This window comes from Salvelinus fontinalis, chromosome 28 (genome assembly GCF_029448725.1).
Source record: "Salvelinus fontinalis isolate EN_2023a chromosome 28, ASM2944872v1, whole genome shotgun sequence".
NCBI classification, from domain to species: domain Eukaryota; kingdom Metazoa; phylum Chordata; class Actinopteri; order Salmoniformes; family Salmonidae; genus Salvelinus; species Salvelinus fontinalis.
Window position 1 is genome coordinate 7,368,182 of NC_074692.1, and position 23,045 is coordinate 7,391,226.

Genomic DNA, 23,045 nt, shown 5'->3' on the forward strand with positions numbered 1-23,045 from the left:
GCGCAGGGACAGGACACTCTGAACTCTCAAAGCGTGCTATATTCCTGGTACGTGGTACCGGCACTGGTGGCACCGGGCTGAGTGCACGCACCTCAGGATGAGTACGGGGAGAAACAACAGTGTGCACAGGACTTAGGAGACGCACATGTGGCTTAGTGCGCGGTGCCGGAACTGGAGGCACTAGGCTGGAGACACGCACCATAGGGAGAGTGCGTGGAGGAGGCACAGGGCTCTGAAAACGCACTGGAAGCCTGGTGCGTGGTGTAGGCACTGGTGGTACTGGGCTGGGGCGGGGAGGTAGTGCCGGAAATACCGGACCGTGAAGGCGTACTGGCTCCCTTGAGCACCGAGCCTGCCCAACCTTACCTGGTTGAATGCTCCCCGTCGCCCGACCAGTGCGGGGAGGTGGAATAACCCGCACCGGGCTATGTAGGCGAACCGGGGACACCATGCGTAAGGCTGGTGCCATGTAAGCCGGCCCGAGGAGACGCACTGGAGACCAGACGTGTTGAGCCGGCCTCATGACACCTGGCTCAATGCCCAATCTAGCCCTACCAGTGCGGGGAGGTGGAATAACCCGCACTGGGCTATGCACTCGTACAGGAGACACCGTGCGCTCTACTGCGTAACACGGCGCCTGCCCGTACTCCCGCTCTCCACGGTAAGCCTGGGAAGTGGGCGCAGGTCTCCTACCTGCCCTTGGCCCACTACCTCTTAGCCCCCCCCCAAGAAAATTTTGGGGTCTCCTCTCGGACTTCCAGCCACGTCTCCTTGCTGCCTCCTCATACCAACGCTCTTGGGCTCTCGCTGCCTCCATCTCCTCACGAGCGCGGCGATATTCTCCCGACTGTGCCCATGGACCTCTCCCGTCCAATATTTCCTCCCAAGTCCATGATTCCTGTGTATAATCCTGCTTGAACTCACGCCGCTTGGTTCTGGATTGGTGGGTGATTCTGTAACGGCTTTCCTCCTCCTCTTCATCAGAAGAGGAGGAGCAGGGATCGAACCAAAATGCAGCTGAGTTTGTAGACATGATTTATTAACGAAAAACACGAACTCAACTAATACACTAACAAAACAAATAAACGGTGTAGACAGATTTGAACGACGGACTCACATAACACACGAGAACGCACGAACAGGGAAAAAGCCTACACATAAATGACACTGAACAAACAAACCGAAACCAGTCCCGTGTGGCGTAACGACATACACAAACACAGGAGACAATCACCCACAACGAACACTGTGAAAACACCTACCTAAATATGACTCTTAATTAGAGGAACGCCAAACACCTGCCTCTAATTAAGAGCCATACCAGGCAACCCATAAACCAACATAGAAACAGAAAACATAGAATGCCCACCCAACCTCACGTCCTGACCAACTAACACATATAACAAACTAACAGAAATAGGTCAGGAACGTGACATCACCTTGGGAAAGCCCGTTGGGAAGTCCAGGACCCAGTTGCACAGGGCGGGGTTCAGACCCAGGTGAATGATGAGCTTGGAGGGTACTATGGTGTTGAAGGCTGAGCTGTAGTCAATGAAAAGCATTCTTACATAGGTATTCCTCTTATCTAGATGGGATAGGGCAGTGCGATGGCGATTGCATTGTCTGGGGATCTATTGGGGCGGTATGCGAATTGAGGTGGGTCTCGGGTCTCAGGTAAGGTGGAGGTGATATGATCCTTGACTAGTCTCTCAAAGCACTTCATGATGACAGAAGTGAGTGCTACGTGGTGATAGTCATTTAGTTCAGTTACCTTTGCTTTCTTGGAAACAGGAACAATGGTGAACATCTTGAAGCCAGTGGGGACAGGAGACTGAGATAGGGAGAGATTGAATATTTCTGTAAACACTCCAGCCAGCTGGTCGGCACATGCTCTGAGGATGCGGCTAGGGATGCCGTCTGGGCCGGCAGCCTTGCGAGGGTTTACACGCGTAAATGTCTTACTCACGTTGGCAACGGAGAACGAGAGCCCACAGACCTCAGGGGCGGCCCACGTCGGTGGCACTGTGCTTTCCTCAAAGCGGGCGAAGAAGGTGTTTAGCTTGTATGGGAGCAAGACATTTGTGCCCACGATGTGGCTGGTTTTCCCTTTGTAATCCTTGATTGTCTGGTGTCCCTGCCACATACGTCTCGTGTCTTTGCCGTTGAATTGCAACTCCACTTTCTCTGTACTGACGTTTTGCCTGTTTGATTGCCTTATGGAGGGCATAACTGCACTGTTTGGATTCAACCATATTCCCAGTCACCTTGCCGTGGTTAAATGGGCTGGTTCGCGCTTTCAGTTTTGCATGAATGCTGCCATCTATCCACGGTTTTTGGTTTGGGTATGTTTTGATAATCACAGTAGGAACAACATCCCCTATACACATCCTGATGAACTCAGTCACGGTGTCTGTATATACGTCACTGTTATTCTCAGAGGCTACCCCAATAGAGTCGTGAACCTTGTTGCCATCCCAGAAGAGAGAGTAACAATGGTTGAGAACACAAAACATTTTTATGGTCTAATATTGTAAGAAATAACAAAAATAAATGTAAAAAATATTGCCAAGTTCCTCAGGAGCTAGAAGCAGAGCTTCCATGTCTGTCAGCGCCATCTCTCTCACTCCCTCCCTGATGATTTATCGTCAGTCAGCAGGGATTCTGTAAGGCCTTAGGTTTACTCTCTTGCCTGGCTCTGTGTATAAATTATGCTGGATGAGGTATGTATTCCCTGGGAGGGAGGAAAATACCTCCCAGTGTCGGTCAACTAGGGCCCGTGGGTTCTGCTCTTGCTCGCACGTCAGCGACCCCAAACTTCGGGGCTAGGAAGTCCGGTTGTAGGCTCTTTGTTGTTCTCGCAGCGCGCTCCCCATGTGTTCCTTCACTATTTGCCACACCGTGGCCATCAGGTCTCGCATTAGAGCGACATGTTCTATCAGTGTTCTGTGGGGACACGGCTGGGCTTCCCACGCCTCCTTGGCGAGGTCCTGGATCCCTCTGCACTGCCTCCCATATAACAGATAGAATGGAGAGAAGCCCGTTGACGACTGGGGCACCTTCCTAAGAGCAAACAACAAGTGAGGTAATAACATGTCTCAGTTCCTGCCGTCTCACTCAATCGCCTTCTTCAGCAAAGACTTAACAGTTTTAATCAGGCGTTCACATAAATCATTGTTTTGTGGATGATATACACTTGTGAGTATTTTACTCATATTGTACAAGGTGTGCAAGTATTTCATTATGCGGGACATAAACAGGGTCACTTGGTCCGACAAAATAGAGGAGGGTAGGCCAACTCTGAAGAAATCTGAACCGACTCCTTTGCAATCCCTTTAGTGGACATATTTAGCTGGGGAATGGCTTCCGGGTAGTGTGTTTCATATTCGATTACCACCAGTATATATTCGTGCCTTCTGCTGATTTGGGAATAGGACCCACCAGATCCATTGCTATCTGCTCAAAGGGTGTTTCAATGGTGGAATGAGCAGGTTTCTGTAATTGACTTCGGGGGTCGTCTTTTGGCACTGGTCGCACGACTAACAGTACTTTTCTACATCATTCGTAATATGGGGCCAGTAGAATCTACTCATGATGCGCTCTTTAGTTTTGTTAACGGCCAAGTGGCCTCCCAGCACGTGCTAATGCTCCAGGTACAGTAGAGTACAGTGTCTCTATATGATCCAGGCACCATTAAGAGATCTAGAACCTCGTCCCTTCTCTTAACCACCCAGTACAGTAAGCCCTTCTTTATGCAGTAATACGCGGATTTACCTCATTGATGCCCTACAAGCGATTCCCATCCACTACTTTCACTTTGCGCCGCCCCAAGACCAGGTCTGTGTCCTGCAACTGTGCGGTGCCGAACTGTACTATCAACTCATCAGATAAAGGAAAATCTTGGCTGTCTATTCTCAGTGGGGGGAATTGGTCTCCTCCCGCTCTCTGTTGGGAGACCTGGGCACGTGTCATCCTCTGTCGTTTCTTGAAAACAGCTCCCTCAGCCTCTGATCTAGAAATGTATTTTTCTTCCTCCCCAGCACTCGATCTGGGTGAAGAAGAGACGTCTCCCTGTAGTGCCAGATGGGCACGGCGAGTGCGCGCCTGTTGGGGATGTGTTTTCTCAGAGTGTGCCAGGGACTGCTTCGCTTTGCTTCTGTGTATCGGGGCGGTTCTGTTTACGCTGCCATAGGCTCTCGAACAGCTTACAGTATCTCCGAGCAGTACTGGTACAGGTAAATGGTTCACCACCCCCATTTTCATAGTGCACTTGCCTTTGGTAGTTACCCAGTGGCGCAGGTTACGTTAGTATCTGCGTGTCTCACTATGGATACAGGAGACTGACATCTGTTCCTGACACAAATCTCCTTCCTGTTCTGTGACAGAACTAGGCTAATCTTACTTCCTGAGTCTAAGGCTGTGGCAGTCACAGCATTTTGTCAGCCGGTTATTGTCATGCAAAAGTATGCCAGTCTCACGGTAATTGACTGTTAATTAACATAAACAGGTTTAGCATCTCTAGGCCTCCACGCATACAAGCCTCCACGCACAGTTTTTAAAGTTGAATAAATCAATTTAATATACGTCCTCACAATAAATCCATTATTTATTTTAGTCAGGTCTAAAGAAACATTATGATATGAAGAAAATGTATTTCAGAAGAACAGAATATGTTGGCCTACTGTATGTTATCTGGCTATGCTCCATGCAATAGGCTGTAGGCTTGTTCATTTAGCTGACAAGATATGCTTATAAGTCAAGTGCCATTATTTTATATTATATGATTTTATAGTGAGAAGAATATAATTTAACTTAGCTGAATAAAATAGAAAGGATATTTTTCCCATTCCGGAGCAAGTGCGCATACGAAGGGGCCATGTTGAGTGTAAAAGTGATCATTTGAAACACATCCTTTACACCTGGTTAGAGTTATTTGGCAACTTTAGTTGCGAATGATACAAACCTTAGAATGTCTTAGAAATCAAACATGTACAGACTGCATGATGTGACTATAGGCTATTGATGATTTGAGAAAGTAAAAAAAAAAAGAGTTTGCAATCAGTTCCTTGCCTCGGGCTGCACACACTGTTCTCTCATCAAGTGATCATATTTTCACCCATCAGACTATTCTCAACTTAATCTTGTCTTTACTAATATGTAAAATTGGTTTCAATTTAGAATGTCCCATTATCAAATGGGCAGGAACAGGGGCAGGGGATAAAAATACCTGTCATCAGTATGCAGTCGAATAGCAAATGGAGTCCGCACGCTTTCCCATGGTCCGTTTTTCAAGGATGCCAGGTAGGCTACTTCAGTTTTATAGCTGAGCTGTGCTTCATATGAGCAGCCGAGAAATAAATATAACAACATTTATATTACTCCGTGCATCAACCACTGTTTGAGGAGCATGCTCTCGCTGGGCGACAGGTGATATTCCGGCCTAAACTCTGTATGCCATGGGCTCTCCAACCCTGTTCCTGCAGCTACCCAATGCTTAATTTGGGAAACTAAATTAAATCTGTTCGGGAACACTAAACATTTGACAGCCCCTCTGCACGCTCTAGAAAGGAATAAAGGAGAGAGAGGAGGAGATGGAAACGGATAGTGGTGAGATATTCAGTATCCCTAAAGGTAATGTGTCACCCAATTAATCATGAAAATATAAAAAATGCCCTATTGCTAGGCTATTCAAAATCAAATACAAATTCACTATAATTGTAGGCTAACTCTCTGTAAGCCTCCCTGCACAATCAATGAACCAACAGCATCGCCTGGGGCTAAACTTTCTCTCCCAGAATCATGGATAGAAATGTTGGAGTGTAGCATAGAGTGAGATTGTAATCCACGTGAGACGAGCTAGTAGAATGATGGGGGAAGACTGCTACCTTGATAAAGTCCATCCTTAGAACACATAATAATTGGTATCTATAGTTTAGGTGTGGTTTACCTGCTGCTCTGTTGGTGACCATCACATCCCTGTCATTTAATAAACTGTCACCTTACCACATACATAAATGTACTGCCTCAGTCACCAACTAGTCCAGTTGCTAAAGTTGTAACAAGCTAAATCGAATGAAGGTACCTTTGGGAGTTCTATACTAGATCAGTGTGGTTCGCACTGCATTTCCTACATGCAATGCCCATCTATCAGGGAATGCAGGCCTTAAGGGAGTCAGAGGGTTTGGTCTGGCTCATATGATGGGTGTACCCACCACTCCCCAAACGGACTTTTTGCAAGGTGGCATCCTATGACAGTGCCACGTTGAAAGTCACTGAGCTCTTCAGTAAGGCCAATGTTTGTCTATGGAGATTGCATTGCAGTGTGCTCGATTTTATATGCCTGTCAGCAACGTGTGTGGCTGAAATAGCCAAATCCACTAATTTGAAGGGGTGTCCACATATGCAGAAATTGCTCTGCCATTTCCTGGTTGCTAAAATTTGAATTGGTCGCCTAATTTCTGTTTATGTGTCAAAACAAGCAAGTATAGTGTAGAGAAACATTGTACCATCTAAACCGCTGTGAAATATATTTTACATAACCAAAAATATTGTATTTTCAGCTGTTTGAAGCTGGTGTACAAAACTGAAAGTAAAAGACACAAAAACGAAACTTACGAACGGGATGCATAGAAATAGCGCATGTAGAACAGATCTAACGCTTCTTATACTTGCTTTCAATAAGAATGATAGATCTATAACTGTTATATGTGCACTATTTCTTTACTTCCCATTCTAAAGGTTTTACTTTTACTTTCAGTTTTGTACACCAGCTTCATACAGCTGGAAAAATATATATTTTTGGTTATTGAAAAGAGATTTCACAGTGGTTTAGATGGTACAATGATTCTCTACGCTTGTTTTGTCACATAAACTGAAATTAGGCTAACTATTAGAATTTTAGCAACCAGGAAATGGCAGAGCGATTTATGCGTAGTGCACATTTGACACTATGATTTGACTATTAGATGTCGAAGCAAGGAAATAACTAGGGCTTTACAATGATGGTGAAAACAGAGACATGAGACATTTGGGAGTGTGGGTTAAAGTCACAGAGTGTGCACAGAGGGAAATACATTATATCACATAGAGCAAATATTTATTCAGATTCAAAATCAGATTTATTGAATTCTCCATGTGGTCTATATTAAAGGGCACCTCATTTAATGTAAAAGGATTTCAGAATGTAATATTGGTGCACAATTTCTACTTAACATATCAAACGGACGCAAAAGGCTATCATATTGTGGAACGACCCAGTAGTTTTAACGTTAAATTCTGCCCATTGGACGTAGGTTGCAATGCTCTCGTCAAGTTTGTTTGTTTATTTGTCAAATGCACCTTAAAAACATGGAGTCACTACTTGACTGATAATATATCATGTTTGTAGTCATTTTTGTAGTAATTTAAATGCATTTAGGTGCCTTTGGTACGTGTCAGGTACAATAAAAATGCATTTTGACAAAATATATAATTTAAAATACAATGTATATTTCTTACAAGTAAATGTAAATGCATGTAGGAGTATTTCACAAAACATTACCAAATACATTTTAAAATGAATTGACCTAATATTTTGATAAACATATATTTCAGAATGTATTTTAAAATACATTAAATATATCTTACGATGCATTTAACATATATTGTGATATACAGTTTACATACATTTATAAATACATTTTAAATTCATTCCATAATATATGTTGGAATGTGTTTAAAATGCATTGATTACATTTTTCTATATATAAATATATATATACCTTATTTGGCCAATTTTAAATATTTCACAAATATTTCAAAACATGTACATTTTAAAACTCAGTATCGGTAAATAATGCCTCACAATTCTTCAAAGACCCATGTATTCCTTCCTTCCCCTCCTCTCACCCATCTCCCCCTTTCCCAGGTACTGGAGAGAGTGGGAAGAGCACCTTCATTAAACAGATGAGAATCATCCATGGCACGGGCTACTCAGAGGAGGACAAGCGCGGCTTCACCAAGCTGGTGTACCAGAACATCTTCACTGCCATGCAGTCCATGATCCGCGCCACGGAGACCCTCATGATCCCTTACAAATATGAGCACAACAAGGCAAGGAGGGTGGGAGAGGGAAAGAAGGGAAGTTGTGGGACAGAGTGGGAACGAAAGCTGTGTGTGTATGTGAGTGCGTGTGCGAGAGAGAGATGTGTTAGTGAGCATAAGAAGATGACTCTATCTTTCATAGTCATGGAACAGCCTTCCACATTCACATCCTGTCTGTTTTGGTATTTCCTGTGTCTTCCTGTCACTCTCAACCCATTCCATGTCATCCAGCCAAGGGTGTGTGTGTGAGAGAGAGAGAAAAATAGTTATCTGGTGTATTGAGGTCATATTTCTCGGTTTCAGTTGTCTGCGTAGACTGAAACTGCTCATATGAATTCCTCCTCTTTGATTAAGACTGGTGTCCTTTATCCTGAGCCTTAGTCTAATTCAGGCTATTATTTTGGTTACAGAGAAAAGAGAGGTCTCAAAAATCTAGAACTGCAGGTAATTCCACATGAAACTGTCCAATTGAGGTACTGAGACCCATCATTTGTTGACGGGCCATGTCTTATATGAATCACTAGGCCTGGTGTGACATCTGACCATGTAGTCTCAGGTAGTTAATAGAGGATAGGGTTGTTCCCTTATGTATGTTACGTTGTATACATGTTGTTCTTTAGTGTTCATATAGTCATCACAAGGTATAAGTGACCTGGATTGTATATGAAGCCTGTGGTATTTTCCTGGTGTGTTATGTTGGCTTGAAGATTGGATACATTCAACGGGGCAGTAGCATGTCATTCCCCGGTTGTCACCGGGCAAAAACAATCACTAACATTTGGGGTTTTGGTGTACAAGGTACAGTAGAGATAAGTAATGAGGTGAGGTCAGATAATGAAGTGAAGCCAGTCATGTGACTCGGGGGATTTCAGAATCAATCATTTAACTTTTTCTAAATAATAGTAGAACGAAATACTGCTGGAGTTGGGCTAGGTGGGCTATGTGGTAGCTTCATATTAGGCCCTTAGAGTCCTCTGTGGAGCGGCATATAGTGAAACATATAAACAATAGGCTGTGTTCTTTTTTTGCAGTTGCACTCGTTGTTCATCTCAGAATATTACTATATCAGATTAAATTGCTTCCTAATGTCACGGATCCCTCCGGAACTGTCATTACGCACACCTGGTCCCTATTCCCATTGATTAGTAATTGTATAAGTGTGCCCTTTGTTTACCATTGTCCTGTCGATTATTGTTCCGATGTCCGTTGGTCGTGTGAGTACCTGTGCTGTGGCCTGTTACGGGTCTCGTCTCGTGTGATAATCATTGTGCGATTGTGTATTTATTCGAGGTACTCCTCGCTCGTTTGGGTCTCAACCCTGTGTTTGGTATACGTGTTTGTTTGGTCTTCGCCCCCGTGCCTTTACACGGCACGCTGTAGTTTGGCAATAAAAATCCCTATTACGCATTCCTGCGCCTGTCTCCCGATCCTTTATACCAGCATGACACCTAACATGCTGACCACGTCGTGATCGCGAGCGTTGCAAAATAAATGTACACATACATGTTATTCAATCATTGCACCCACACTGCTCGCGCGCGCCAACGAGGGTCTGCGTTGCCAAGCGCAAACATAGAAGTCAGTTCTATTTGTGACGCTGAACGCGGTGCAAGTCCTGCCTCTCCCATCTCCTCATTGGTTTATAGAAGCATATACCCACGTGCCATCTCCTCATTGGTTATACCCACGTGGGTGATTGAAAGTTGAACCGAGGTCGGTCGGTCGTGGTAATACACCTATGAAAGTTAGATGCCAATACACCTATGAAAGTTAGATGCCAATCGCCATATAGAGTGCAAAGAAGAAAAAGCCTGGAAGGAGGAGAGATGACTAGAAACGATTCAATTGAACGTTTTATGTATGGAATAATTGTCGGAGTAGAGGACCTTGTGCATTTCAGGTAAAAAAACAACTCAACGTTTATATCCCAGGACAAATTAGCTAGCAACAGCAATCTAGCTAAATAGGACAATTAGCTAGCAACTGCAAGCTAGCTAGCTAAATTGCCATAAATGTTTAATGCTTTTCGACCTGTTCCCAAATTAATATAATTGGTTCAGAGTTTGTTTTGATATTACAACCTGCGTGCCATGATCACGTTTAGTGTCGGGGGACAAAATCAATTTGCGTACGATGGCGCACGCGCGTTTCTGGTCTGGGCATGGTGTTAGACATTAATTAAACACCTATTCAAGTGTCGCGAGATCTGATCGTCTCCGCATTACAGCTGTAAAATAGTCCACCTGGAACCCGGCCATACTCACCGACAGGATTGTTTGCCTGAGCCTGGGTTATGCTTTAGTACCAATTCAGACTCACTGAACCTTGAATTGATGCCATTTAATTTATATTTAAGTCGCTCTGGATAAGAGCGTCTGCTAAATGACTTAAATGTAAATGTAAATATTTGTTTCCGTCGACTAAAAGTCTGACATGGAGGAGTGTCTCAGTCTGTTTTTTCTTCCCTCCCTCAGGGCAACGCTAACGTGGTCCAAGAGGTAGACGTGGAGAAAGTCTACATGTTTGAGAACCCCTACATAAACGCCATCAAGTGTTTATGGAATGACCCGGGCATCCAGGAGGCTTACGACCGGAGACGGGAGTACCAGCTGTCGGACTCTACCAAATAGTGAGTAAATGAGATCTCTAACTCTACTACTACATCACATTTCCCCTCCTGCTAGGCAGTGGGCACTCACAATACCCCCCCCCCCCTTTTTTTTGTCTCCATAGTTACATGAATGCATTGGACCGGATCGCAGAAACCTCTTACCTGCCTACCCAGCAGGATGTGCTGAGGGTTAGGGTCCCCACTACGGGCATCATTGAGTACCCCTTCGACCTCCAGAGTGTCATCTTCAGGTATGCCAACCCTCAATCTCACCGAGCTGTTCAATTCTATTCTACTACACTCCATTATATTATATTCTATTCTATAACCGACACAGTGTGAGAAAGTGAGATTGAGGTTTGTCTCTGTACTCACACTAGGCACTGCTTATATGTAGCCTTCAACTTCCATACTGATGTAGTGGGGAGAACAGACCAGAGGGTGGAGCTCTATCAATTGATGTTATATTCTTAGGGTACCTAGAGTATAGACTTGCAAGTTCACTATAGCTCATTCTTAGATAAACATGTGTAACAATGGTTCCATTGAAACAGTAGCTCATGCCTTGCTTTACTGTGGGTTGTACAACAACATTAGGGATTATATTTTATCAGCTGTCCAGCGAAAATAGTAATTTTAACGGTCTAGATTAAAATAATAAATTGTTTGAAATTTATCAGGTAACAATCATATAAATAATACGTATGGTATTTAGTTTTTTGATGACCCCTGTACCATGTTTGACTATGTTTGTTTTTTAGTATCTGAGTGGTCCACAATGTGTTTTTAAAAAATCGGTATTTTCAAATATTGTATCGTTGTGTAGTGACACTTAAATACACTTTTCGAAACACTAAGCTAAATTTCTACCACGGGTTGGTCAAAACAAGCATTGTGATTGCTTGAGATCCGTTCTAAGCTGATCTAAAAAAAATCCATTAACAACAGGTACATCGCAAAAAACACTTGTTTACTGTTCCATCCGAAATATCACTGCTGTTCTTGATACCAGGGCAAATGACAAGAGAAAAGCAAGAAGGCTTTTATTTAACACATTATTACCCCTTGTTCTAGTTTAACGTTTGGCTTGCAACAACGGGGATTTCTACAAACATTGCTGTCTGCCTCTCCAACCTTTGCAACATTGTATATTTTTTTTATTGCGATCTCCACCATCGTGTAGACTAGAGAATTAGGATGAGATGAGACAGACAGCTTTTCTGATACTGGAAAAATGATACATCAACACAATTTTCATGGTTATATACAAATAAATGTCAATATAAAAACAAGTAAAACGAATCGAAATGCTTATAGTTTGCTGTCTCTCCAGCTTCAGTTTGAAGTGATTGTGTGTAGTGGTGGAGTGTCAACTCCAAAAGAGTCGATATCTCGACTCCTTGACCACCGAGAGTTGGAGTCGACTCCAACAATCCTGGAGTAGTCAAAAGAAAGGTAGCCTAGCTAGGCTGACGTAGGCTACTGATTAGCCTTAAATATTTTGATGAGTAGAGATTGTCAGACGGCACTAAATGCATAGCTAATCAATCACCCAAATCAAATCAAATTAGATTTGTTACATGCGCCGAATACAACAGGTGTAGTAGACCTTACCGTGAAATGCTTACTTACAAGCCCTTAACGAACAATGCAGTTCAAGAAATAGAGTTAAGAAAACATTTACTAAATGAACAAAAGTTTTAAAAAATCAAAAAATTAACACATTATAAAATAACAATAACGAGGCTATATACAGGGGGTACCGGTACCGAGTCAATGTGCGGGGGTACAGGTTAGTCAAGGTAATTTGTACATGTAGTTAGGGTTAAAGCAACCTAATGAACCCAGAGTGTGCAAAGCTGTCATCAAGGCAAAGGGTGACTATTTGAAGAATCTCAAATATTAAAGATATTTTGACTTGTTTAACACTTGTTTGGTTAGTACATGATTCCATATGTGTTATTTCATAGTTTTGATGTCTTCACTATTATTCTACAATGTAGAAAATAGTAAAACATAAAGAAAAACCCTTGAATAAGTATGTGTTCTAAAACTTTTGACCGGTAGTGTACATTGTACAACACAGCAGATTTTTTAGCATGGTTTTGTATTTAAAAAAATAATAGAAGTTAGCTCTTTTTCAATGGGGGGTCAATGGGGAAGACAGATTGTTTTCCCCCAAAGAGGGCGTGGTCTAGGGGAATTCCTTCTTATGACGTGAATATTGACTGGGACAATTGAACAAACTACCAGACGGCTCGGCTAGCAACCCTTGGTTTACTGTCGGGTCTGTATGAATACATATATCAAACAAAAAGGTTTTAATGAAAATATCTCACACATTGTTTTAATGTTATGTTGGTACTCAGCTACGCCTCGTACCTACGACCGCAGCACAGCCATGCTAAAAAGTAGTTTAACACAACCTCTCGTGTACAGTTGCTTTAAAATGAGTCTCAAGCATGTCTTTGCTGTAAAAATGCTAGCTGTTTTTTTTTTACACCAAAATGCTACGTTTAAATGAAACAATAATAATCTCGCAAACACGAATAGGACCTACACTATATTCCCATACCAACTGTAGTTGTACTCCACTCATCTGTGCTTGATATTGTTCATCTCTTCCTATGACAGGATGGTGGACGTGGGAGGTCAGAGGTCAGAGAGGAGGAAGTGGATCCACTGCTTTGAGAACGTCACATCCATCATGTTTCTGGTGGCACTCAGCGAGTATGACCAGGTGCTCGTAGAATCTGATAACGAGGTGAGCTTTGTTATTAACAACTGTGCAGTATGCAGGGCTTGACTTTAACTTTTTTTTTACTTGTACAAAAGTTGTATGATCCGTGTATGATGAAAGGAACCATTATACAAAAATAAAATGTGATAGAGAATCAGACAAAAATGTCGTGCTATACTCTGCCTATTGGCTTCTTAGCATATTCAAGCCTGTTTTAAAAAATAAACACTCCCCCTTTAAGGCTCTCCTTGAGGATGGTTGGCCAACCTTGGTAGCCTATAAAATATTGCAACATTACAATTACGACCAGATACTTTTGTATATGTCTACAGTTCAAAACAGACTCTGGGACAGACCACTGCACACCGCACGTAAGAGCGGTTTCAAGTGGCAGAGATGAAAATATCGGTTAGAAATTAAGAAAGGGTGAAGATGCATCAACTAGCATGCACTCTGAGACAAAAAGGTTCCTTGTAGAACCCAAAAATGGTTATATAATATGGAACCACTAAACGTTCTATATATTGATCAGAACCCTAGTGGTTCTTCTTCACTGAACCAAAATGTTTTCCATTACTATTAAATAGTAATATTCTTTGCTAAGAATATCATTGAATAAACAACTAAATAATGGACAAAAGAATATCAGTACTGTTTTTTAGAATGTATTATCATAATATGCAAACAGATTGGAAATGTGCACTGGTGGCCAGGGAGGCATCTCTTCGTTTGAATGATGGTCCATGTCAACTCTGGCTAACTTCTTTACAATACAATACAACTTTGTTCATTAGTTACAGTGAACAACAAAAATGTTCCTCTGCTCAGTTTTCAACCCCCCCCAAACAGCAGATTTCACACATACAGTGGAGACGGTCACAGGTTCCTGGATGGAGACCATGTTGTGGGGTTAAGGGCCTTGCTCAAGGGTCCAACGGTAGGGGAATGTTTTTGAGGATTTGAAACCATCAGCCCTCCAGTTATCACATACATTTCGTCAATTTTTTTTCCAACTGGCCACCTTTCGTCCACAGGTAAAACTCCTGCCACCGTTCCAACTCCTTAGCCACTTGGCTATCTACCGTCAGTACAGTATGGGTTGTTGCCTGACTGGTTCCAGAGAAGAAGAAAAGAGGAGCAAAAACATGAGATAATCTTCAGAAATAAGCATGAGTTAATCTGCCACAATGAAGACAAAATGCTATGCGGGCATAGAATTATTATGACGTAGAAGAACAACTGACATGCAGTTGTTGTCAGCAGCAGACACAAGAGAGATCCTCTGGCTCTGTTAGTTCTGGGTTGCTGCCAAACTGAGCAAAACATAAACAGTGTGTTTAAAAGTCATGTAATGATTAACTAGGCTATTAAATCACCGAAACGTATTATACATAATTTATTATAAATAATTTATACATACCTCCTCTCAGTCAGCAACAGTTTACTGATGGCTTCATGACACATAGTCCCCTCAATTGACTCCACACTGAAATAAAGTAACAATTAGCAAATTGCCAATGTCAGGCTGGGTCTGTAGCTCTATTTGGCATATCCCATAATAGAAAAGTATGTTTATTTGAAAGAGTTAGCTGGCTAGCTTGTAAAGTAGCAAATGCAAGTAGCCTAGCTTTTTTTGTTCAGTTAGCGAAGTTAGCTAACATAGCTAGCTTTCTTACAAACATGCTCAAATTCTTTAAACTTTATTTATCTAGCGTATAGTTTATCACATGACTTTGATTTAATTTCATTATTAATGCATTAAAAATCAACTTTGTTTACCTTAATATATTGAAAAAGAACGTGCTTACTGGTAGGCCACATGCAAGTTGGTTCAATCACCGTCCTCTTGCGTGGTTATGCTGGAATGACAGATCGTTTCTATATAGAACCCCTTTTTTAATCTAAGACTGTATGCTTTCATTAAGCACATTATTTCCTCATGCCTCTAGATAGATTTTAGTTTGCAACAGCACTGGTTTGTATCAACATTGCTGTTTGCCACTCAGAACTCGGCAACAATGTTTCAAAATAGAAAATCGATCATCCTCCTGCCATAGAGGGCTAACGGTTTCAGACGTCAGCTAGCCATCTTTCTGACCATGCCAAAAACAAATATTTCACCTTTATTTAACCAGGTAGGCCAGTTGAGAACAAGTTGTCATTTACAACTGCAACCTGGCCAAGATAACGCAAATCATGCAGCAGCATCATTAATATGGCTATACATGTCAATGCAAAACAGCTGAAACAAATTAAAAGGGAATATTAGCTGTCATTTCATAGTTTGATGTGACGGGGTTAGCTTTTGTTAGCATTTTCTTTCTAAAATCCCCATTATACTCAAAGTTCTTTGCCTTCACTGGGTATATTTAGTTCAATGCCTTCAGAAAGTATTCACACCCCTTGACTTTTCCACATTTTGTTGTTTTACAAAGTGGGATTAAAAGGGATTAATTGTCTTTTTTGTTGTTGTCAACAATCTACACAAAGTACTCTATAATGTCAAAATGGAAGGAACATTTTTAATATTTGTAAAACATTTCTGAAAAATGAAACACAAATATATCTTGATTAGATAATTATTCAACCGCCTGAGTCAATATATAGAATCATCTTTGGCAGCGATCACAGTCTTTCTGGGTACGTCTCTACGAGCTCTCCACACTTGAATTGCGCAACATTTGTCCATTATTCTTTTCAAAATACTTAAAACTCTGTCAAATTGTTTATTGATCATTGCTAGACAACCATTTTCAGGTCTTGCCATAGATTTTGAAGCAAATTTATGTCAAAACTGTAACTCGGCCACTCAGGAACATTCACTGTCTTCTTGGTAAGCATCTCCAGTGTAGATTTGGCCTTGTTATTGTCCTGCTGAAAGGTGAATTCATCTCTCAGTGTCTGGTGGAAAGCAGTCTGAACCAGGTTTTCCTCTATGATTTTGCCTGGGCTCCATTCCGTTTCTTATTTTTCCTGAAAAATTCCCCAGTCCTTAACGATTACAAGCATACCCATAACATGACGCAGCCACCACTTTGCTTGAAAATATGGAGAGTGGTACTCAGTAATGTGTTGTATTGGATTTGCCCCTAACATAACACTTTGTAGTCAGGACAAAAAGTGAATTGCTTTGCCATATTTTTTGCAGTATTACTTTAGTGCCTTGTTGCAAACAGGATGCATGTTTTGGAATATTTTCATTCTGTACAGGTTTCCTTCTTTTCACTCTGTCAATTACTTAGTATTGTGTAGTAACTACAATTTTGTTGATCCATCCTCAGTTTTCTCCTATCACAGCCATTAAACTCTGTAACTGTTTTAAAGTCACCTTTGGCCTCATGGTGAAATCCCTGAGCGGTTTCATTCCTCTCTGGCAACTGAGTTAGGAAGGTCGCCTCTATCATTGTAGTGACTGAGTGTATTGATACGCCATCCAAAGTGTAATTAATAACTTCACCTTGCTCAAAGGAATATTCAATGTCTGTGTGTTTGTACCCATCTACCAATAGGTGCCCTTCTTTGCGAGGCATTAGAACACCTTCCAGGTCTTTGTGGTTGAATCTGTGTTTGAAATGCACTGCTCGACCGAGGGATCTTGCAGATAATTGTATGTGTGGGGTATAGAGATGAGTAAGTCATTCAAAATTCATGTTAAACACTATTATTGCACAAAGAGTGAATCCATGCAACTTATTATGTAACTTGTTAAGCACATATTTACCCCTCAACTTATTTAGGCTTGCCATAACAAAGTGGTTGAATACTTATTGACTCAAGACATTTCAACTCTTCATTTTCAATTAATTTGTAAAAATGTAGAAAACCCAAATTCCACATTATGGGGTATTGTGTGTAGGCTAGTGACCAAAAATCTAAATGTAATACATTTTAAATTCAGGCTGTAACACAGCAAAATGTGTAACAAGTCAAAGGGTATGAATGCTTTCTGAAGGCCTTGTTTAGTAAAGGGTTCTTTAATCTTGTCCAAAGAACCAAAAGATTCTAAATAGAACCCCAAATAACCAATTTTCTAAGAGTGTGGGTTACTGGTATGACTAGGATTATGCCTTTGGCTGCTGGTCAATAAAATAATGTTGATTTGAAAACCAATAGAAAATGAGAAAAATGCTTCTTTCAATGGCATATTAATTGTTTATAAAATAATTACTAGGCTACTTTGAAAAAACGTTCTAGTTATGAACAATTACGTTTATGGTTAGATCATTTCAAAATGGTGACCTCAGGTGGGGGATGTGCAGCACTGTTCTTCCCTCTCCGGTCTTGTGACCATTTGATCTGAACGGACAGTACCATGAGTAGGCCTATGTCGACAGAATCAAATCTTTAGACGCTAATGTTAATTATCTTTCATTATATTTGCCAAACATGACTGGTGCATAGCCTATATTTACGTCATTTAAAGGGTCACTAAAGTTTGGCTACATTTTCTGGCGCCTCTCTCGTGTCAGCATCTGTTTGGCCAATATGCATATCACCTACACTTTGACATGTATGCTTTTTTATTTATGGACTTGAAACATTTATTTGAATATTATTCCAGTGTTGTTCTCACTGATCGAATTTTGATCGGAGTCATTGTTTGATATTGTGATTCTTCTTGTCCGACAATTTTGTTTTACATGTTCCGGGAAAGAAGACAAGCACTCATGTCGAGCTCTGCAGTATGTTTATATAACACACACACTCAGAAAGTACACCTATTTTACTATTTAGATAACAACAGCACTTTGCATGAAGTTACATCATTTGACAATAGGACTTCAAATAATCTCTAAGTAAGTTAATTACAGGTCTCTGAACCATTGTACAATTCAGTCTTTCTACTCGAATTACATTATTCCCATGGGCAAAAGAATGTGAATATATCTGTGGCTATGGTCTTCTCTCTCTCAACTATGGTGTATATGGGTGTTTTAGAGGCACACCTCTCTGTGCTTCTGAAAGAGAAAGGCTTGTCCTTATTTAAAATAATGGAAATAAGACACTGCTTTTTCCTGGCTTTTTCCAGCTAGACCTCCCTTTCACTTGGAAAGCAGTTGTAAATTACTCCTACAGCTGTTTTGAATACAGCCTACGGGCGACAGAACTTCTTCAAGAGAATACACACCATCTGTGTGTTCCCAGCATTTCCCAGCATGCTCTTGACTTTTCAACTTTTTCAGTAGAAACCTGTGTCCATAGGATAAAACCAGAGAGAGACCATTAAAACATCTGTAATCAGGCAATTCATGTTTACAGTGACGATACAATACAAATAACATAAGACCAGTTGGTTTAATGTAAAGCTATATTAAAAACATGAGTCGCACACTCTCTATATAAACTCCCAGTAATTTATTGGGTAAATCCAATCAAATGTTAATTGTCACGTGCCAAATACAACAGGTGTAGACCTTACAGTGAAATGCTTACTTAAAAGCCCTTAAACAACAATGCAGTTTTACGAAAATACCAAAAGAAAGTAATAAATAATTCAAGAGCAGCAGTAAATAACAATATCGGGGCTATATACTGGGAGTACCAGTACAGAGCCAATGTGCGGGGGCACCGGTGTCGAGGTAATTGAGGTAATATGTACATGTAGGTAGAGTTATTAAAGTGATTATGCATAGATAATAACAGAGAGTAGCAGCAGGGTAGAAGGGGTGGGGGGCAATACAAATTGTCTGGGTAGCCATTTGATTAGCTTTTCAGGAGTCTTATGGCTTGGGGGTAGAAGCTGTTGAGAAGCCTCTTGGACCTAGACTTTGGCACTGCGGTACCGCTTGCCGTGCGGTAGCAGAGAGAACAGTCTATGACTAGGGTGGCTGGAGTCTTTGACAATTTTTAGGTCCTTTCTCTGACACCGCCTGGTATAGAGGTCCTGGATGGCAGGAAGGTTGGCCCCGGTGATGTACTGGGCCGTACACACTACCCTCTGTAGATCCTTGCGGTCGGAGGCCGATCAGTTGGCATACCAGGCAGTGATGCAACCCATCAGGATGCTCTCGATGGTGCAGCTGTAAAGCCTTTTGAGGATCTAAGGACCAATCTTTTCAGTCTCCTGAGGGGGAATAGGTTTTGTCGTGCCCTCTTCACAACTGTCTTGGTGTGCTTGGACCATGTTAGTTTGTTGGTGATGTGGACGCCAAGGAACTTGAAGCTCTCAACCTGCTCCACTGCAGCCCCATCGATGAGAATGGGGGCATGCTCGGCCCTCCTTTTCCTATAGTCCACAATCATCTCCTTTGTCTTGATCACTTTGAGGGAGAGGTTGTTGTCCTTGCACCACACTGTCAGGTCTCTGACCTCCTCCCTATAGTCTGTCTCATCGTTGTCGGTGATGGTGTTGGAGTCATGCCTGGCGGTGCAGTCATGAGTAAACAGGAAGTACAGCAGGGGACTGAGCACGCACCCCTGAGGGGCCCCCGTGTTGAGGATCAGCGTGGTGGATGTGTTGTTACCTACCCTTACCACCTGGGGGCGGCCTGTCAGGAAGTCCAAGATCCAGTTGCAGAGGGAGGTGTTTAATCCCAGGGTCCTTAGTTTTATTGATGAGCTTTGAGGGCACTATGGTGTTGAACGCTGAGCTGTAGTCAATGAATAGCATTCTCACATAGGTGTTCCTTTTGTCCAGGTGTGAAAGGGCAGTGTGGAGTGCAATAGAGATTGCATCATCTGTGGATCTGTTGGTGCTGTATGCAAATTGGAGTGGGTCTATGGTTCATGGGATAATTGTGTTGATGTGAGCCATGAACAGTCTTTCAAAGCATTTCATGGATACAGATGTGAGTGCTACGGGTTAGTAGTCATTTAGGCAGGTTACCTTAGTGTTCATGGTGGCCTGCTTGAAACATGTTGGCATTACAGACTCAGACAGGGACAGGTTGAAAATGTCAGTGAAGACACTTGCCAGTTGGTCAGCGCATGCCCGGAGTACACGTCCTGGTAATCCGTCTGATAATCACCAACGTTTCAGCTGCAGACTCTCTTTATTTTGATAGCTTATGGATGTAAAGCTATGACATTTTACCGTTTTCCCCCTGTACTTTAAACCTGCAGTTTAAACCTTCATGCAAATCAGAGGTTTGGAAGCCCTGAAAGGTTGTTTGTAATGCTTGTGAAGCACCACACACAAATTATGATTATTTTTTATTTTTTTTTGTCACATGGACAGTGAAATGCTTAAATTGTAACCGCTACCAAACAGTGCGGTATTCAATATCAAAATAGTATAACTAATAAAACAATTTTTTTTAAACAAGAGAAATAAGAAAAAGAAGAGGAAGATATATACAGGGTCAGTGCCAGTACCAAATGTACATTGTGCAGGGATACTGGAGTATTTGAGGTAGATATGTACATGTAGACAGGATTAGGAGAAAGTGACTGGTATCAGGATAAATAATAATAATAATAATAGTAGTAAACAGTATGGCAGCAGCATAAGTGGTGGGTGGGAGTGTGCGTGGTGGTAAGTGTGTGTATGTAAGTGTAAGCGTGTGGGGGTGTGCAAGAGTATTAGTGTTGGCCTGATAGGCGGAAATGTAAACAGGGCTGAAAAGAGACTGGTAACAGGAATATATACCGGTAAATACTTATGATAACATGCTAATGGTAATATGTACATGTAAAAAGGAGTAATATTGTCAAGTAGCAGTATAGATATTAATGGTAATTGCAATCGATAATCAATGAACAGCATTGTAGCGGTAGTAATGAATCTAATCAATAATAATTTTTGCAGAAGCGTGGGTGTAAGGGGAGCAGTAGTTGTTAGCTTCCCTGGCTTTTGGCTAGGATCAAGTTGTTAGCCATTTAACAGGGGATGGAAGCTGTTTAGGAGTCTGTTGGTCTGAGCCTTGATGCACCGGCACCGCCTGCCAGACAGGAGCCTGGAGAATAGTTCATGTCTCGGGTGGCTGGAATCTTTTGCAATTTTTCAGCCCTTTCTCAGACATCGCCCGGCATGTACGTCCTGGATGGCTGGGAGCTCACCCCCAGTGATGCGCTGGGACGTCCACACCATCCTATGTAGGGCCTTCCGGTCGAGAGTGGTGCAATTGCCATGCCAGACGGTGATACAACCGGTCAGGATGCTCTTGATGGTACAGGTGCAAAAGTTCCTAAGGATCTGAGGGGCCACGCGGAATCGTTTCAAACCTCCTGAGGGAGAAGAGGCACTGCCGTGCTTTCTTCACGACTGTGCTGGTGTGAGAGGGCCATGTTAAGTCCTCCGTTGTGTGGAAGTTGAAGCTCTTGACCCTCTCCACTGTGGCCCCGTCGATGTGGGTGTGCACCCTCCCCTGTTTCCTGTAGTCCACGATCAGCTCCTTGGTCTTGCTGATGTTGAGGGAGAGGTTGTTGTATTGGTACCACACTGCCAGGCCTCTGACCTCCTCCCGACAGAATCAAACCTTTAGACGTCAATGTTAATTATCCTTCAATAAATCCCTGTAGGCTGTCTCATCACTGTTTGTGATCAGGCCTACTACCGTTGTGTCGTCAGCAAACTTGATGATGGAGTTGGAGTCGTGCGTGGCCACACAGTTGTGGGTGAACAGGGAGTACAGGAGGGGGCTAAGCACACACCCGTGGGGGGCCCCCTTGTTGAGGGTCAGCGTGGCAGAGGTGTTGTTACCTACTCTTACCACCTGGGGGTGGCCCGTCAGGAAGTATAGGATCCAGTTACAGAAGGGGTGTTCAGTCCCAGGGTCCTAAGCTTAGTGATGAGCTTGGAGGGCACTATGGTGTTGAACACTGAGCTGTAGTCGATGAAGAGCGTCCTCACATAGGTATTCCTCCTTTCTAAGTGGAACAGGGCAGTGTGGAGCGCAATTGAGATTGCGTAATCTGTGGATATGTTGGGGTGGTATGCAAAATGGAGTGGGTCCAGGGTGTCTGGGTCTGGGATGATGGAGTTGATGTGTGCTATGACCAGCCTTTCAAAGCACTTCATTGTTACAGATGTGAATGCTACAGGGCGGTAGTCATTGTGGCATGAAGCCTTAGAAGTTTTGGGAACAGGAATGGTGGTAGTCAGCTTGAAACATGTGGGAGATGTGTGACAATACTCTTGTCTAAATGGTGATGACACCATAGAACAGACTTTGAATGTGCTTTAGGTGGTGTGTGTGTGTTTAGCAGTGAATGTAAATGTTAAAAAAAGTAAATAACAGCCCAGTGGTGAACTGAAAAAGCATCTGGAGGCCTCTCTCTCTCTCTCTCTCGCTCTCTCTCTGTCTGTCTGTCTGTCTGTCTGTCTGTGAAAAGTTGATTAGAACCTGTACTTAACGGGATAGTATAGCTGAACTGAACTATCCCTTCAATGATAGCTGGACTTGACAAACTGTTTTCTTCTCTCCTCGTTTCTCCCTCAGAACCGAATGGAGGAGAGCAAAGCCTTGTTTAGGACCATCATCACATATCCCTGGTTCCAGAACTCCTCTGTCATCCTCTTCCTCAACAAGAAGGATCTGCTGGAGGAGAAGATCAATTACTCCCACCTGGTTGACTACTTCCCGGAGTATGACGGTGAGTGGCCGCACCCGTTTGCTATTTGGAGTCAGGGGCCCGACCACAAATTAAATTCCCTCAGGAAAAATAAAGTTCCCT

General features: G+C 42.4%; 1 protein-coding gene across 1 annotated transcript in view; it reads left to right on the forward strand.

The window, feature by feature from the left end:
* Nucleotides 1–23,045, forward strand: part of LOC129826032 (guanine nucleotide-binding protein G(q) subunit alpha-like) — a 35,266-nt gene that overhangs the window by 8,958 nt on the left and 3,263 nt on the right. Inside the window, exons 2-6 of the mRNA XM_055886299.1 lie at nucleotides 7,904–8,088; nucleotides 10,554–10,708; nucleotides 10,813–10,941; nucleotides 13,325–13,454; nucleotides 22,811–22,964. Of these exons, the coding sequence (XP_055742274.1) occupies nucleotides 7,904–8,088; nucleotides 10,554–10,708; nucleotides 10,813–10,941; nucleotides 13,325–13,454; nucleotides 22,811–22,964 (753 nt within the window). The remainder of the gene's footprint in view (nucleotides 1–7,903; nucleotides 8,089–10,553; nucleotides 10,709–10,812; nucleotides 10,942–13,324; nucleotides 13,455–22,810; nucleotides 22,965–23,045) is intronic.